Source organism: Canis aureus, chromosome 36, assembly GCF_053574225.1.
Source record: "Canis aureus isolate CA01 chromosome 36, VMU_Caureus_v.1.0, whole genome shotgun sequence".
NCBI lineage: Eukaryota > Metazoa > Chordata > Mammalia > Carnivora > Canidae > Canis > Canis aureus.
The window spans coordinates 20,369,057-20,384,292 of NC_135646.1; the positions used below are offsets into that span (position 1 = coordinate 20,369,057).

General features: G+C 34.1%; 1 protein-coding gene and 1 long non-coding RNA gene across 18 annotated transcripts in view; one reads left to right on the top strand and one right to left on the bottom strand.

Annotated features, from left to right (window-relative positions):
* The window catches only part of LOC144306115 (uncharacterized), a 39,136-nt gene extending 38,732 nt beyond the window's left edge, over positions 1–404 (bottom strand). Inside the window, exon 1 of the long non-coding RNA XR_013373136.1 lies at positions 267–404. This is a non-coding gene — a long non-coding RNA (uncharacterized LOC144306115). The remainder of the gene's footprint in view (positions 1–266) is intronic.
* The window catches only part of CATSPERT (catsper channel auxiliary subunit tau), a 132,599-nt gene that overhangs the window by 88,294 nt on the left and 29,069 nt on the right, over positions 1–15,236 (top strand). For 16 of the 17 annotated variants that reach the window (XR_013373133.1, XM_077885409.1, XM_077885410.1 and 13 more), the window contains one exon: positions 11,252–11,326. The exons of the other annotated variant lie outside the window; for it this stretch is intronic. Coding sequence is in view for 15 of the 16 variants with exons in the window: in XM_077885409.1 (XP_077741535.1) it covers positions 11,252–11,326 (75 nt within the window). In the remaining variant the exon portion in view is untranslated. The remainder of the gene's footprint in view (positions 1–11,251; positions 11,327–15,236) is intronic. 17 annotated transcript variants of the gene reach the window in all.

Genomic DNA, 15,236 nt, shown 5'->3' on the forward strand with positions numbered 1-15,236 from the left:
AAGGAATGGATGTGACTATAAAAGGACATTAGGGATCCTTGTGGAAATGTTCTGCATCTTGACTGTATAATGTCAGTATCCTGGTTGTGATATTTTACTACAGTTTTATAGGATGGTACTATTGAGAGAAACTGGATAAAGGGTATATGGGTTCTCTCTGCTTTTTCTTGCAACTCATGGGAATCTGCAGCATTTTAAAGTAAAGAGTTTAATTTTTATAAAGCAAAAAAAAAAAAAAAAAAAAAGAAAGAAAACTGAAAACTTACCTTAAATATTTTCCTTAAGGGTGGTAGTCAGACCTGTATATATATGATAGATAAAACTCAATTAAATTAACAAGATAAATTCAGTTGGTAAACCATAAAACATAGGTTATATACAATTAACAGATTTAGAAGTTTGAAAGAATCTATCACCTATGGCAACAAGCTTGTAAATTGAAGACATATCAGAATTCTAGAACAAGTTCTCCAAAGTCTAAGGTAATTGCTTCACAAAGTCACAAAACCTTCAGAATTCTGTGGGAAAATAAACTTTGAAGTTGTTTGAAGTAAAAAGATTTTTTTTTTTTATGAACCAAAGTAGACAGTGTGTTAAAGAAATGCAGTATTTTGAGACAAACTTCTGGAGTGCTAATCTGAATTGGAAAAGACTAACAAACATCTCATTCAACTCATAGCTGATTCAGGTGACAGTCTTTCAATAGTTCCTTCACATTTTTAGAGCCCCCTCATAAATTAAGACTTTCAGATATAGTTTAATTTGTTTCTATTTAAACCCTGATCATGACAGGATGCTAAATCATTTCTCCAAAGGTCAGGATGAAAGAAAGTGGGGAAAAATGGGGAATTTGATTTTACCTACCATTTCAAGGCATTGTTTGGTGATGGTAAGAGAATTAGTGTGATATAGTAAAAAGACCTTGGATTTCACTGGCAGAAATATCTAGGTTCAAATCCAGATTCTTCCACTTTCATGGTCATATACCTTTAGGCAATTTACATCTGAGTTTCAGTTTTGTCATCTACAAAATGATTATACTATCATCTATTTCAAAGAATTTTAAAGGGCTTGGAACATAATAGTCACTTGCTAAATGGTAAGTATTATCTTTATTAACCTGTACAAGTATACTATAGGATAAATATGAGAAATAGACTTGTTGGATCAAAATGTATGAGCATATTTAATTTTGATATATATACTGTCAAATTATCTTTTACTAATTTGCATTTGCACCCAAATGTAAGAAAATATTCAGTATTTCACACCTTGTTCATTCTAGTTTTTGTTAATTGTTCACCCAAAAATGATATTCCAATTGTTATTTTAATTAACATTTTCTGACTATTAATAAGTGAACAACTTTCATGTGTTTATTTTTTGTATCCGTATTTCTGTTATTTGACTACTTAAAATCTCTTCCCATATATACAAATTGGGTTGTATATTTGGTTATGTGTGAGAATGCTGTATATGTTTCAAGTAACAATGCTTTGTGATCTATGCTGTTTATTACCTTTTTTTTTAACTTCTTTGAGGTCCTTATAGTAATTTTAAGTGTTTAAGTTGTCCAATCTGGCACCTTTCCCTTTGTGGCTGTTAGTTTATATCTTTTTTAAAAGATATTTCTCCTCCCCGGGATTATGTCAGTATTTTCTTAAATGTTTTCCTAATATGTGCATTTTGTATTTACATATGTTTAATTCATTTATACCTTTTTTTCTGGTATGAGTAATAATTTACTGATATTTTTGCTGAAATAGATAGGCAGTTGTTTCAATACTACAGACACCCTCAGAGATATTGCAGGTTTGGTTTCAAACCACTACATAAAGTGAATATTGCAATAAATCAAGTCAAAAGCATTTTTTGGTTTCAGAATGCATCTAAAATTTTTTTTTTAAAGATTTTTATTTATCATGAGAAACACAAAGAGAGAGAGAGGCAGAGACATAGGCTGAGGGAGAGGCAGCCTCCATACAGGGAGCCTGATGTGAGACTCAATCCCAGGACTCCAGGATCTCGCCCTGGAGTGAAGGCAGGCGCTTAACCGCTGAGCCACCCAGGGGACCCCCCAATGCATCTAAAAATTATGCTTACACTATACTGTAGCCCATTAAGTGTGCAATAGTATTATATCTTTAAAAATGTACATATCTTAATTTAAAAATACTTTTTTGCTAAAAACTATCATCTGAGCTTTCAGCATTATAATAAATGATCACAAATCAACACAAGTAAAATAATAACAAAGAGGTTTGAAATATTGTGAGAATTATCAAAATGTAACAGAGACATGGAATGAGCAAATGCTGTTGGAAAATGGCACTGATACTCTTGCTCAACACAGGGTTGCCACAAACTTCAATTTATTAAAAAAATGCGATATCTGGGAGGTACAATAAAGCAAAACAAATTAAGCATGCCTGTACATATTTATTGCCCATATAGTTAACATGTTTTTGTTTATCAGTATCCCTTCCTGAAGATATCTTCCCTGCCCCAACTCTAATCTTTGGTGTAGTTGGCAAACTTAACACTGTCTCTGTGGCTACAAGGATAATGATATAATTTAAGAATATTAAGAGAATGCTTTATTCTTTTATATCAAGAGCTTGCAGTGGTATAAGAGGGAATGAATAAGAAAACCAATACAGAGGAAGAAAGATATGAAGAGATAGTGATTTGGTCATATTGAGGCCCTGGAACTAGATCTCCTCATTATATTAGCCAATTTCTTTCTTTTTTCTTAATGAATTATTTTATTTCTAAATAAGTATATTTTATATTTTTGGTTATAATCCAAGACGATATTATTTATTTAGGAACTCTTTCAGTATATCCTTTGTTTCTTTAACATGCCTCCATCCTTTTGTTTTTTGAGCACTTTCCTACTTTCTGTACTGTAAGATATTCCAGGCTTCTCTTGTAATTTTCTTACCCAAATCCTAGAATCAGTTTTTTCTACCAGGAGCTTTGGTTATTTATATTGGAGAATGATATTTTGAAACCAGGGTCTGGGAACTGGGTGTATGTGTTGCTATTGTGTCTAGGCAGCAGACAGTTAAATAATATACGTGTGTATACAAACCCATGTGTATACATATGTCTATACCTGTTTCTGTATATATATCTGTCTCTTTATATGTTTTGCTAATTATAAGTTTATATTGGTATCTCTGAATCTGTTCCAGAGTTTATTAACCCTCTTTTCTTGCTTTTGTCCAATGTAACTTCTCTTTCCCACAGTGAGAAACTTGGCTGTCATCATCCACTATTTACTTATTTATTCCATCCCAATATAAGTGCAAAGTAGTGTCAGAATTCCAAAATTAGACCATACCCATGAAGAACAAATTTACCTACTAGCACACAGTGTTTATGTACAGTTTACTTTGTCTTTATTACAATTTCCAGTCAAAACATTATTTTCCAAAGTTACTAAGGTTAGTTCCTTTTTTCTCTTACCCCTTTGAGTGAGGTTATATATTTTACATTTGTAATAGAGTTGGATTCATTTGTCAATGTCTGCATTACTTCTTGACTACCAACATTCTGTTTTTTATTGTTTTGAATTTACATATGTTAACGTTCATTCTTTGTGAAGTAGAGATCAATGGATTTTTGGCAAATGAATAATCATGTATTTTAATTAATTTTTTTAAAAAAATATTATCCATTGAAGTTTTTTCATTCCACTTGAGTCAGTTTTACAGATATTTTCCTATATGCTACTGGTGCTTTCCTAGACTGCTTATTATGATTAACTAGGCATCTGTACCTTAATCTTTCATCTGGTAGTTCATTGCTTATACAACCTATATATCAATTACATCACTTTAAGTGGCTGTAATGTTTTTATTTTAGTAATAGGCAATAGTTTTTTTATAATTAAAGTATAAACATACAATGTTATATAAATTTCAGATGTACAACATATTGATTCAACAATTCTATACATTATTCAGTGCACATTATGGGTGTGGTCACCATCTATCACCACATAATGCCACTGTCATACCTTTAGCTCTATTTCTCATACTTCATCCTCAGCATGGGAATCTATATCTCATGACTCCCAATGACTTTATTTTACAACTGGAAATGTGTACCTCTTAGTCTCCCTTATCTATTTTGCCCATCCCCCCATCTGCCTCCCTTCCGGCAGCTACCAGTTTTCTGTATTTAAGAGTCTGGTTTTCTTTTTTTATTTGGTTGGGTTTTTTGTTTTGTTTTTGTTTTTTTTTAATTCCACATATAAGTGAAATCATATGTATTGTCTTTTTCTGACTCATTTCACTTAGCATGATACCCTATAAGTCCATTCATGTTGTCAAATGGCAAGATTTCATTATTTTTTATTATAATACCCAATACTTTTATTGCAAGTTCCTATATTACTATCTTAATATATGAATTCATTTAATCCCCATAGCAATCCTGTGAAGTAAATATTTTTAAATTATTTTGTGTGTGGTAAAGTTAAGTCATGGACTAGCTAACTGATTAGTCTGAGGATAATCAAGGTAAGCCTGGGTTTTGAACAGAGGCAGACTGCTCTGAAGTCTGTGCTGCAAACAACTAAATTCTACTATCTCTCGTCGTGAGCCTGCATAAAAATTATTTAATCAATGCCTATTAATAATACCTTTTGGGGAAAAAAAGAATGCCCTTTGTAGTTTTTTGTAGGTTTTAAGCTTTTATGTTTTCCCACATCACCACCACCCCTAGCTTTTTTAAAAAATTAAAACAATACCTACACAGTCCCCCCAAAATCAGACTGCACAGAAGGGTATAAAATAAAAAGAAAAAGTCATCCTTCCCCACCCACAGCTACACTGTCTCCCTTACCCAAGACAACTGCTTTTAACAATTTGCCTTGTAATTCTTGTAAGTTTTATTATAGTTTTAAATTATGTAGTTCAAACTTTATTTATCAACTAATCAACTTCAGGTAGAATATGTTGATGTCACTCTGAAAGATGATTTAGAGCATTTATAATATTTCAAACCTTCTTTCTATAACTTCTGAGTTTTATTAGACATTATTTTTCTAATGGTTATTTGTAACGCTGTGATTAATATGTTTAAAATATTTCTTGGGGATCCCTGGGTGGCGCAGCGGTTTGGCGCCTGCCTTTGGCCCAGATCCCACATTTAATTTAAAAATTAAAAAAAAATATTTCTTGGCATGTGATGTGATGAGTACTGAGTGTTATACTATATGTTAGCAAATTGAATTTAAAAAATAAATAAAAAATTCTTGTCATATAAACCAATAGGCATTATCTACCAACTTCCTACTATGAAAGATGAAAAAGATTTTTTTTTAAGTTTCATTTTCCTATCCCTTCCATTTTCTTTTTGTTGTCATTGTTACTTATATATTATCATTTCTCTGTCAAGGTTTCTTTTTCTTTTTTTTTTTTTCAAGGTTTCTAATACATTGTTATATTGCTCTAGTTAAATCGCCCATGCTTTGTTTATAGATTGGCTCTATTTTAAAATATAAGAAAAGTTAATTTATAAATAATAAATAATAAGTAATTAGTATAATAAGTATAATTCATAATAAAATTTAATATAATTTATATAAATATAATTTATAATAATTAGTACTTATAAATAACATAGTATTATAATTTAAATATAAATCTCTGCCAAACTAAATAATGTATGTAATAGATCCATGAAAAGTAAATGTCACATGTCTGCTTCTAGTAAAGATGGAGTTTAGAGGAATGTGATTTGTCTTTCTTCCTTTATCAATAAGAAAACCAGAAACAAAATTATGGAAAAGCAGTTTTTAGACATTGAGAAGATGATAGCATGGGACTGTAATTTCTTAAGAAAAGGACAAAGTCACACCAGTTTTCTGCACAGCAGCACCAGGAGAGAGAACCAAAACAGAGCTTGGAGGTCTCACTGAATTGAAGAGATTAAAGTTTGGTGCACAGAGGCAAATTTGTGGAGTACAGTACTGGAGTGGAAGGAAATGTAGAACACGAAATCTCCAGATAACTATGAAGGATGTCCCCTTTAGTCTTTGGGATTAATCTGAGTAGTGAAATAGTAGAGGCAAGAAAAAGAACCACTGAAAAAAAGTATTGGGTAGAACATTCTGGGAACTCACATAGCTAGAAATAAACCATTTTCCTATAGGCCAGAGAGAAACGCATATGTGACAGCAAATAGAAGGCCCATCTTTGTTGAGAGACTAAGCCCTACATTAAAGGCTTTTGGACAATACCCCCTCACCACCAATAAGTTTCTCAGTATCTTAATATGTACTAGTACTTAATATGTACTAATAAAATACTAGATTAAAGAAGAAAGCAAGATCTAGAAACCAAAAGTAAGATCTAGAAAATTTATCATTCTCAGCATCCAATAAGAAATTATAGACATACCGAAAAAAGCAAGAAAATTTGACCCATAATGCAGGGGAAAATCAATTAATAGGAACAGACATAGAAATGACAGAGAAGATGGAACTAACAGAAAAGGATGTTTAAAGAACTATTAAAAATACATTCCATATATTCAAGATGGTAGAATAAACATGAGCATGATGAGGAAAGAAATGGAAGGTATAGATAGACAAAATGGAATTTTTAGAGATGAAAAAGGAAGTAATAGTAATATTAGATGCTAGCAAAATATCAATAAACCTGAAGGGATAGAAGTTATAGAATAAAGCACAATGAGAAAAAAATTTTAAAAAAGGAAAGTGTAAGTAACTTGTATGAAAATATCAAGGGGTAAGACATACATGTAATTGGAGACTTACAGGGAGGCGAAACTAAAAAATGTATTTGAAGAAATTATGGCCAAAAGTTTTTCATATTTAATGAAACTATAAACCACAGAACAGGGATCCCTGGGTGGCGCAGCGGTTTGGCGCCTGCCTTTGGCCCAGGGCGCGATCCTGGAGACCCGGGATCGAATCCCACGTCGGGCTCCCGGTGCATGGAGCCTGCTTCTCCCTCTGCCTGTGTCTCTGCCTCTCTCTCTCTCTCTCTCACTGTGTGCCTATCATAAATAAATAAAAAAAAAATTTTAAAAAAAAATAAAATAAAATAAACCACAGAACAAGAAATTCAATGAACTCAAAGAGAATAGACCTAACAAAATTCTCAGACATATCATAATCACTTTGCTGAGAATCAGTAGTAAAGAGAAAACCTTAGGGGGAGGGGAGAAGAAGGCACATTTATTGTAGAGGAAGAAATATAACAGACTTTTTGTTAGAGATTATGCAAGGGAGAGGACTGTGTAATGCCATCTTTAATAGAAGGAAAAACATCACGAACCTAGAATTCTTTAACCAGTTATACTATTTTTCAAAACAGAAGTTAAAATACCCTTTCAGCAAACAAAAGCTGAGAATTCATTGCAAGAAGACCCCCACCATATTGAATAAATATTCAAGGAAAGTGATATAAACAAAATGGTAGAATAAACAGCTCCAAGTTTTTATTCCTCTGAAAAACATTGAAAAAGCATCCAGAAGCTATCTGAGCCAGCTTCATAGGAGCTCTGGAAAACAATCAAATTTTATGGCAACTAAGCAAATACCCAATGAAGAAAAGGCCATCTTCAAAATGATAGGAAATTTCATGGCATTTTTACTCTTGCTTTACTTCTTCCTAGGATAGCAGCACTCTTGGTCTTGAGCAGTGGCCCCCATGAGCCCAATTCCCAGTTACCTTGATTGAACTAGATAAAGCATAGGAAGACCTTATGTGCAAATCATTATGTATGTATGTTTTAATCTTGCTGGGTCGATACAGGAAGGACTGACTAGTTCAGCTCTGTCTCACATAACTTGGAATTCAGGCAGGTCAGTTAGATCCTGTCAGCTGAGTCTGCCGTTTGTTTGTTTGTTTGTTTGTTTGTTTGTTTGTTTGTTTTCATGAGAGACAGAGAAAGAGAGGCAGAGACACAGGCAGAGGGAGAAGCAGGCTCCATGCAGGGAGTCCAATGTGGAACTTGATCCCGGAACCCCAGGATCATGACCTGAGACAAAGGCGGACGCTCAATCACTGAGCCACCCAGGCATCCCTCTATTTTAAGATAGTCTTTCAGGAGATTCTCCCAACAACTTCCAGTTATATGTAGTTGGCCAGAAACTCGTCACATAGTTACCCTTGTCTTCAACAGAGGCTGGAAAATGTAGGGTTTGTTTTTTTTTTTTTTTCTTTTTTTAAGCAGGGAACATTTCTACCTAAATGCTAAAAGAATTTATGTTCCTAAGATAATATATATTGTGGGAAGTCAATGATCAGTCCCTGTCACAGAGAACAAGAGGCTAGTTAGGAGACTAACGTTTGGAAAAAGATCATAGTGGCTTGTGCTACAATTGTAGTGGGGTTGATGGGATATAGCTGGACATTCGATATATTTTGAAGGCAGCAAACACAGGAGTTAATGCTGGATTAGATATGGTAAAGAGAAGGAGAGAAATAAAAAATGATTTAGGTTATAAGCCAGTAGATGGTATAATCAATAACTGAGATGAGGAAAAATAGAGAAAGGCCAAGGTTCTATGGGTTTTAGAGAGAGGGAGGGGAACAGCATTAGTAATCCAGAATTCTCTTTTGTGATTTGTTAAATCTGAGATACCTATTACACAGCTAAGAGGAAATCATGATCTTTTTGATATCTTGAGATACTATTTTTTTGAAAATCTTAAGATATTTTTTTAATATCTCAAGATACTATTTGGAATGTTTTCCAAGGGTCACCTTCTCCTCACATTCCTCAGAAATAATCTCTATTTACTCTGGGGTTAATTCTGTTTGTTCTTATTGATTCTTCATTGCATGTATTGATTTTCCTCATGTATCTGGTAAACTTTGTTGGCTCATTTTATGTTTGTGAATGAAGGAATATATTGACTGTATAGTTATGCTTTGTGTGACAGGCAAGCTTCCCTGGAGGGTAAATGGGGATGGAAGAGGCTAGGCAGGATGGCTGGGGACTCAACAATATTTCCAAAGAACCCATGATTTTCTCTCCTAGATGGAACTTCCTTTTCTTTCTTTGTATACCCTTTTTGTTATCTGATGTGGAAATGTCATCGACAGCAAGGTCTATTCTGCTTCCCTATCAAGGCTCAAAACTCATAGGATCTCTACCTAGGCAGATGGCACATTTACTTTAGAAAGCAGGTTTTTTGATGTTCTGGGTAGATGACTGAGAAAGACAATGCTACCAGCAGCATATACTCTGGTATGCTGAAAAGGAGAAGATCCAGCTGTTCTGAATGCAGCTTTTTAATTAATGATAATTGTACCATCATCTGAAACTCTTTGATATGTTGTCCTTGAATTTTTTGCTTCTAAGATCCACCTGATTTCTGTCATTCAAGGCTCTAATTTTCTTGATGGGAGTTTCTATTCAATCAATCTCATCTGCTTTCATAATTTCTGAATTTTCTCAACTTTCTAAATCCTGGTGTCTCATCTTATTGATTTCCAGTATTACTATGGGATTTTTCTTTTTGAAATATTGTTTTCTGTTAATTCACTAGGACCTTGGGAGGTAGGAGAGAATAGAACCACATGTTTAGTCCATCATCTTGAAGCTTCTATATTGGTTTGTTTTACTGTCATTTTCTGACTTCCTGAGATAAATGCTTAAAGTATTTCTCTCTAGTGTAAATGTACTGGTTTTTTTTTTTTAATTCATAAAGCACTTCATATTCTTTAAATAACAATACAGAGTTAAATGGCATAAAAGTTCTTGTCTAGAGATGTTAGCATTTTATGTCCTTTCACACATTCTTTTAAGCTTATATTAGGGAAGAGTTTTTATATCTTTTGTGCTTTTTACAAAAAAAGATAATATATATATTTTTACTGTTCTTCAGCTTCTTTGTCATATATATTTCATTTATAAATTTTCTACTAAATTTGTTTAAAATAATGGAATTTCAAATGTTGGAGTTCAAGCTGTTTTAGGGAAATTTGGAGAAATTCAAGCAAAGAAAAACAAAACAATCAAAAGAACAGATGTGGAAAAGTCTGAGGTGTATTTCAAGAATTCATAGACACATCTGTCTGAAGGGGAGAAATTATAGGGAATATTGAGAAACTTGTAGAAATAATTTAGTCATGCGTTAAGACAAATAGCTGCAAAAGTGGGAAGCTGATGAAAATTTAAAGTCATGTTATTAACTGCTTAATATTAATGAACAGTTAAAGGTATTACTAATGGAAACATCATTCATTGAACTGCTATTTTAATTAACTTGATATATAATAAACCTCCTGCTGTCTAAAGGAGATAATATATTGGAAAGTAGTTTGTAGTACTAAGTACTCTCAAAGAGATGGTGTCAAGTTTTGTCTAGCTGAGTTGTCAGGGTGAATACACATTATGATGCTTCCAAAGAATCACTTTTAGTCGCTGCAGTCTTGATTGTATAGTGGAAGGAGTATCCAATGAAAATTTAAGATGCTTAGGATTTAGGCTACTAATCATCTGGATAACTTGGGGCAACAAACTTCAAGTTCAGATTCTTGTATGAAACAAGGAGTCAGATTGGATTATCTCTAAAGCATCTTTCATCTCCAAAAATTCAGTGGTTCTATGATTCTATAATTGTTCCTATAGACCTTAATCTAGAATCAAGTGTTTCCTTAGGCAGTGTAAGTACCCATTTAGCAATTACAGGTAAAGGAATCATTAAAAATGCTTTCTATCCCAAATGCCATTTATTTATTTATTTTTTAAAGGTAAGAAGGGGCAGAGGGAAAGGAAGAGAGAATCCTAAGCAGGCTCCACACCCAGCACATGAGCCTCATGCGGGGCTAGATCTCACGACCCTGAGATCATAACCTAAGTCAAAATCAAGAATTGGATGCTTAACCAACTGAACCACCCGGGGCCCCTAAATGCCAGTTATTATCTAATCCATTTTATAACCTTTTAAAATGAAATTATATTAATTCTCACAATTCTATTTTCTGCTTTTGTTTCTGCTTCAAGTTGCTGTGCATTGTCTTGATTTTACAAACTCAGGATGAATATTATAGTATCAAGGAAGCTAAGATGATATGTGTAAATGTATTATATATGTATAGATTTCTTTGATAATTGACAAAGTAAATTATAGTAGTTACGAGAAAAATATTTAGGTTTTAAGCTTTTTTATGTCTTTATACATTGAAAGAATAAAATTATCTTGGGAAATATCCTTGCATTATAAGCAGTCTAAAATTAAAACTTCTCTTTTTATAAGGTGATTTTTTCACCAGTGGAATACACTTTACCATCTTTCAGACCAGAATTTATAGAATTCAAACCAAAGTATCTGGTGAGTCCTGAATTATCCTATCCCAATAGCAATTATATTTAAATACTAGGCTTCTGTAATATTTTATATAATTTAATGGTTCCTAAACCATACTACCCATTATAAACACCTGGCTGTCTTTTAAAAAAATATCTGTTCTCAGGTCCTACCTCTGACCTGATGAATCTCAATCTGGAAGTGGAGCCTGGGAATCTGTATTTCTCAGAAAAACCCAGGGAATTCTTATGTTGTCATCTGGATATCAACATTTGAGGAACAGTTATAATAAATTGTATCCATTACAATGAAGTTTGAACAACTAAGTTGAAATAAACTAAAACAAATACTAAGCTGATTACTTCACATTTTGCTTTTTTTCAACAGGATAATATAGAAGTTGTATGAACAAACATTAGAATATGTTTGAAATATTTGAATAAACTTCATCCCAAAGGCTATTTCAGTGATAGACAAGTTCGATCCCAGAGCAACAAAACTGCCCATGGATATTACACTGAAATTTCCCTATAATCCAGAATTTTTTATACTACTCTCTTTTAGCCATTTATCAGGCATGTGTGATATTCATCAAAAAGTAAGATTCTACTGTGACATGCTAAGGAGTGGGTGAAACTCATCATCATTGTTAAAATTTGCAGACTTAAAAGCAGATGATCTATGCTCCCAAGTAAATCTTTAGAAAATATTTGTGATACTTGTAATAGAATATCTACTACTTGCTTTGCATTTAAATGTTTTTTTGGATTGCTACTAAAATGGTAAATATTTCTAGGATAGGACTTAAATCTTTTTTTTTAAATTTATTTATTTTTTAAAAAATAAATTAATTTTTTATTGGTGTTCAGTTTACCAACATACAGAATAACACTCAGTGCTCATCCCATCAAGTGCCCCCCTCAGTGCCCGTCACCCATTCACCTCCACCCCCCGCCCTCTTCCCCTTCCACCACCCCTAGTTCGTTTCCCCGAGTTAGGAGTCTTTTTCTTCTCCCTTCCCTTATATTCCCTTTCACTGTTATTTATATTCCTCAAATGAATGAGAACATACACTGTTTGTCCTTCTCCGATTGACTTACTTCACTCAGCATAATACCCTCCAGTTCCATCCACGTTGAAGCAAATGGTGGGTATTTGTCGTTTCTAATGGCTGAGGAATATTCCATTGTATACATAAACCACATCTTCTTTATCCATTCATCTTTCAATGGACACTGAGGCTCCTTCCACAGTTTGGGTATTGTGGACATTGCTGCTAGAAACATTGGGGTGCAGGTGTCCCGGAGTTTCATTGCATCTGAATCTTTGGGGTAAATCCCCAACAGTGCAATTGCTGGGTCGTAGGGCACGTCTATTTTTAATTCTTTGAGGAACCTCCACACAGTTTTCCAGAGTGGCTGCACCAGTCACATTCCCACCAACAGTGTAAGAGGGTTCCCTTTTCTCCTCATCCTCTCCAACATTTGTTGTTTCCTGCCTTGTTAATTTCCCCATTCTCACTGGTGTGAGGTGGTATCTCATTGTGGTTTTGATTTGTATTTCTCTGATAGCAAGTGATGCAGAGTATTTTCTCATGTGCATGTTGGCCATGTCTATGTCTTCCTCTGTGAGATTTCTCTTCATGTCTTTTGCCCATTTCATGATTGGATTGTTTGTTTCTTTGGTGTTGAGTTTAAGAAGTTCTTTATAGATCTTGGAAACTAGCCCTTTATCTGATACGTCATTTGCAAATATCTTCTCCCATTCTGTAGGTTGTCTTTTAGTTTTGTTGACTGTATCCTTTGCTGTGCAAAAGCTTCTTATCTTGATGAAGTCCCAATAGTTCATTTTTGCTTTTGTTTCTTTTGCCTTCGTGGATGTATCTTGCAAAAAGTTACCGTGGCCGAGTTCAAAAAGGGTGTTGCCTGTGTTCTCCTCTAGGATTTTGATGGAATCTTGTCTCACATTTAGATCTTTCATCCATTTTGAGTTTATCTTTGTGTATGGTGAAAGAGAGTGGTCTAGTTTCATTCTTCTGCATGTGGATGTCCAATTTTCCCAGCACCATTTATTGAAGAGACTTTCTTCCAATGGATAGTCTTTCCTCCTTTATCGAATATTAGTTGGCCATAAAGTTCAGGGTCCACTTCTGGGTTCTCTATTCTGTTCCATTGATCTATGTGTCTGTTTTTGTGCCAGTACCACACTGTCTTGACGACCACAGCTTTGTAGTACAACCTGAAATTTGGCATTGTGATGCCCCCAGATATGGTTTTCTTTTTTAAAATTCCCCTGGTTATTCGGGGTCTTTTCTGATTCCGCACAAATCTTAAAATAATTTGTTCTAACTCTCTGAAGAAAGTCCATGGTATTTTGATAGGGATTGCATTAAACGTGTAAATTGCCCTGGGTAACATTGACATTTTCACAATATTAATTCTGCCAATCCATGAGCATGGAATATTTTTCCATCTCTTTGTGTCTTCCTCAATTTCTTTCAGAAGTGTTCTATAGTTTTGAGGGTATAGATCCTTTACCTCTTTGGTTAGGTTTATTCCTAGGTATCTTATGCTTTTGGGTGCAATTGTAAATGGGATTGACTCCTTAATTTCTCTTTCTTCAGTCTCATTGTTAGTGTATAGAAATGCCATTGATTTCTGGGCATTGATTTTGTATCCTGCCACGCTACCAAATTGCTATATGAGTTCTACCAATCTTGGGGTGGAGGCTTTTGGGTTTTTTTTTTTTTTTTTTTTTTTTGGCTTTTGGGTTTTCTATGTAGAGTATCATGTCATCGGCGAAGAGGGAGAGTTTGACTTCTTCTTTGCCAATTTGAATGCCTTTAATGTCTTTTTGTTGTCTGATTGCTGAGGCTAGGACTTCCAGTACTATGTTGAATAGCAGTGGTGAGAGTGGACATCCCTGTCTTGTTCCTGATCTTAAGGGAAAGGCTCCCAGTGCTTCCCCATTGAGAATGATATTTGCTGTGGGCTTTTTGTAGATGGCTTTTAAGATGCTGAGGAATGTTCCCTCTATCCCTACACTCTGAAGAGTTTTGATCAGAAATGGATGCTGTATTTTGTCAAATGCTTTCTCTGCATCTAATGAGAGGATCATATGGTTCTTGTTTTTTCTCTTGTTGATATGATGAATCACATTGATTGTTTTACGAGTGTTGAACCAGCCTTGTGTCCCGGGGATAAATCCTACTTGGTCATGGTGAATAATTTTCTTAATGTATTGTTGGATCCTATTGGCTAGTATCTTTTTTTTTTTTTCCTATTGGCTAGTATCTTGTTGAGAATTTTTGCATCCATGTTCATCAGGGATATTGGTCTGTAATTCTCCTTTTTGGTGGGGTCTTTGTCTGGTTTTGGAATTAAGGTGATGCTGGCCTCATAGAACGAATTTGGAAGTACTCCATCTCTTTCTATCTTTCCAAACAGCTTTAGTAGAATAGGTATGATTTCTTCTTTAAACGTTTGATAGAATTCCCCTGGGAAGCCATCTGGCCCTGGACTCTTGTGTCTTGGGAGGTTTTTATGACTGCTTCAATTTCCTCCCTGGTTATTGGCCTGTTCAGGTTTTCTATTTCTTCCTGTTCCAGTTTTGGTAGTTTGTGGCTTTCCAGGAATGCGTCCATTTCTTCTAGATTGCCTAATTTATTGGCGTATAGCTGCTCATAATATGTTTTTAAAATCGTTTGTATTTCCTTGGTGTTGGTAGTGATCTCTCCTTTCTCATTCATGATTTTATTAATTTGAGTCTTCTCTCTCTTTTTAATAATGCTGGCTAATGGTTTATGTATCTTATTAATTCTTTCATGAACCAACTCCTGGTTTTGTTGATCTGTTCCACATTTTTTCTGGTCTCGATTTCCTTGAGTTCTGCTCGAATTTTAATTAAGTCTCTTCTTCTGTTGGGTGTAGGGTCC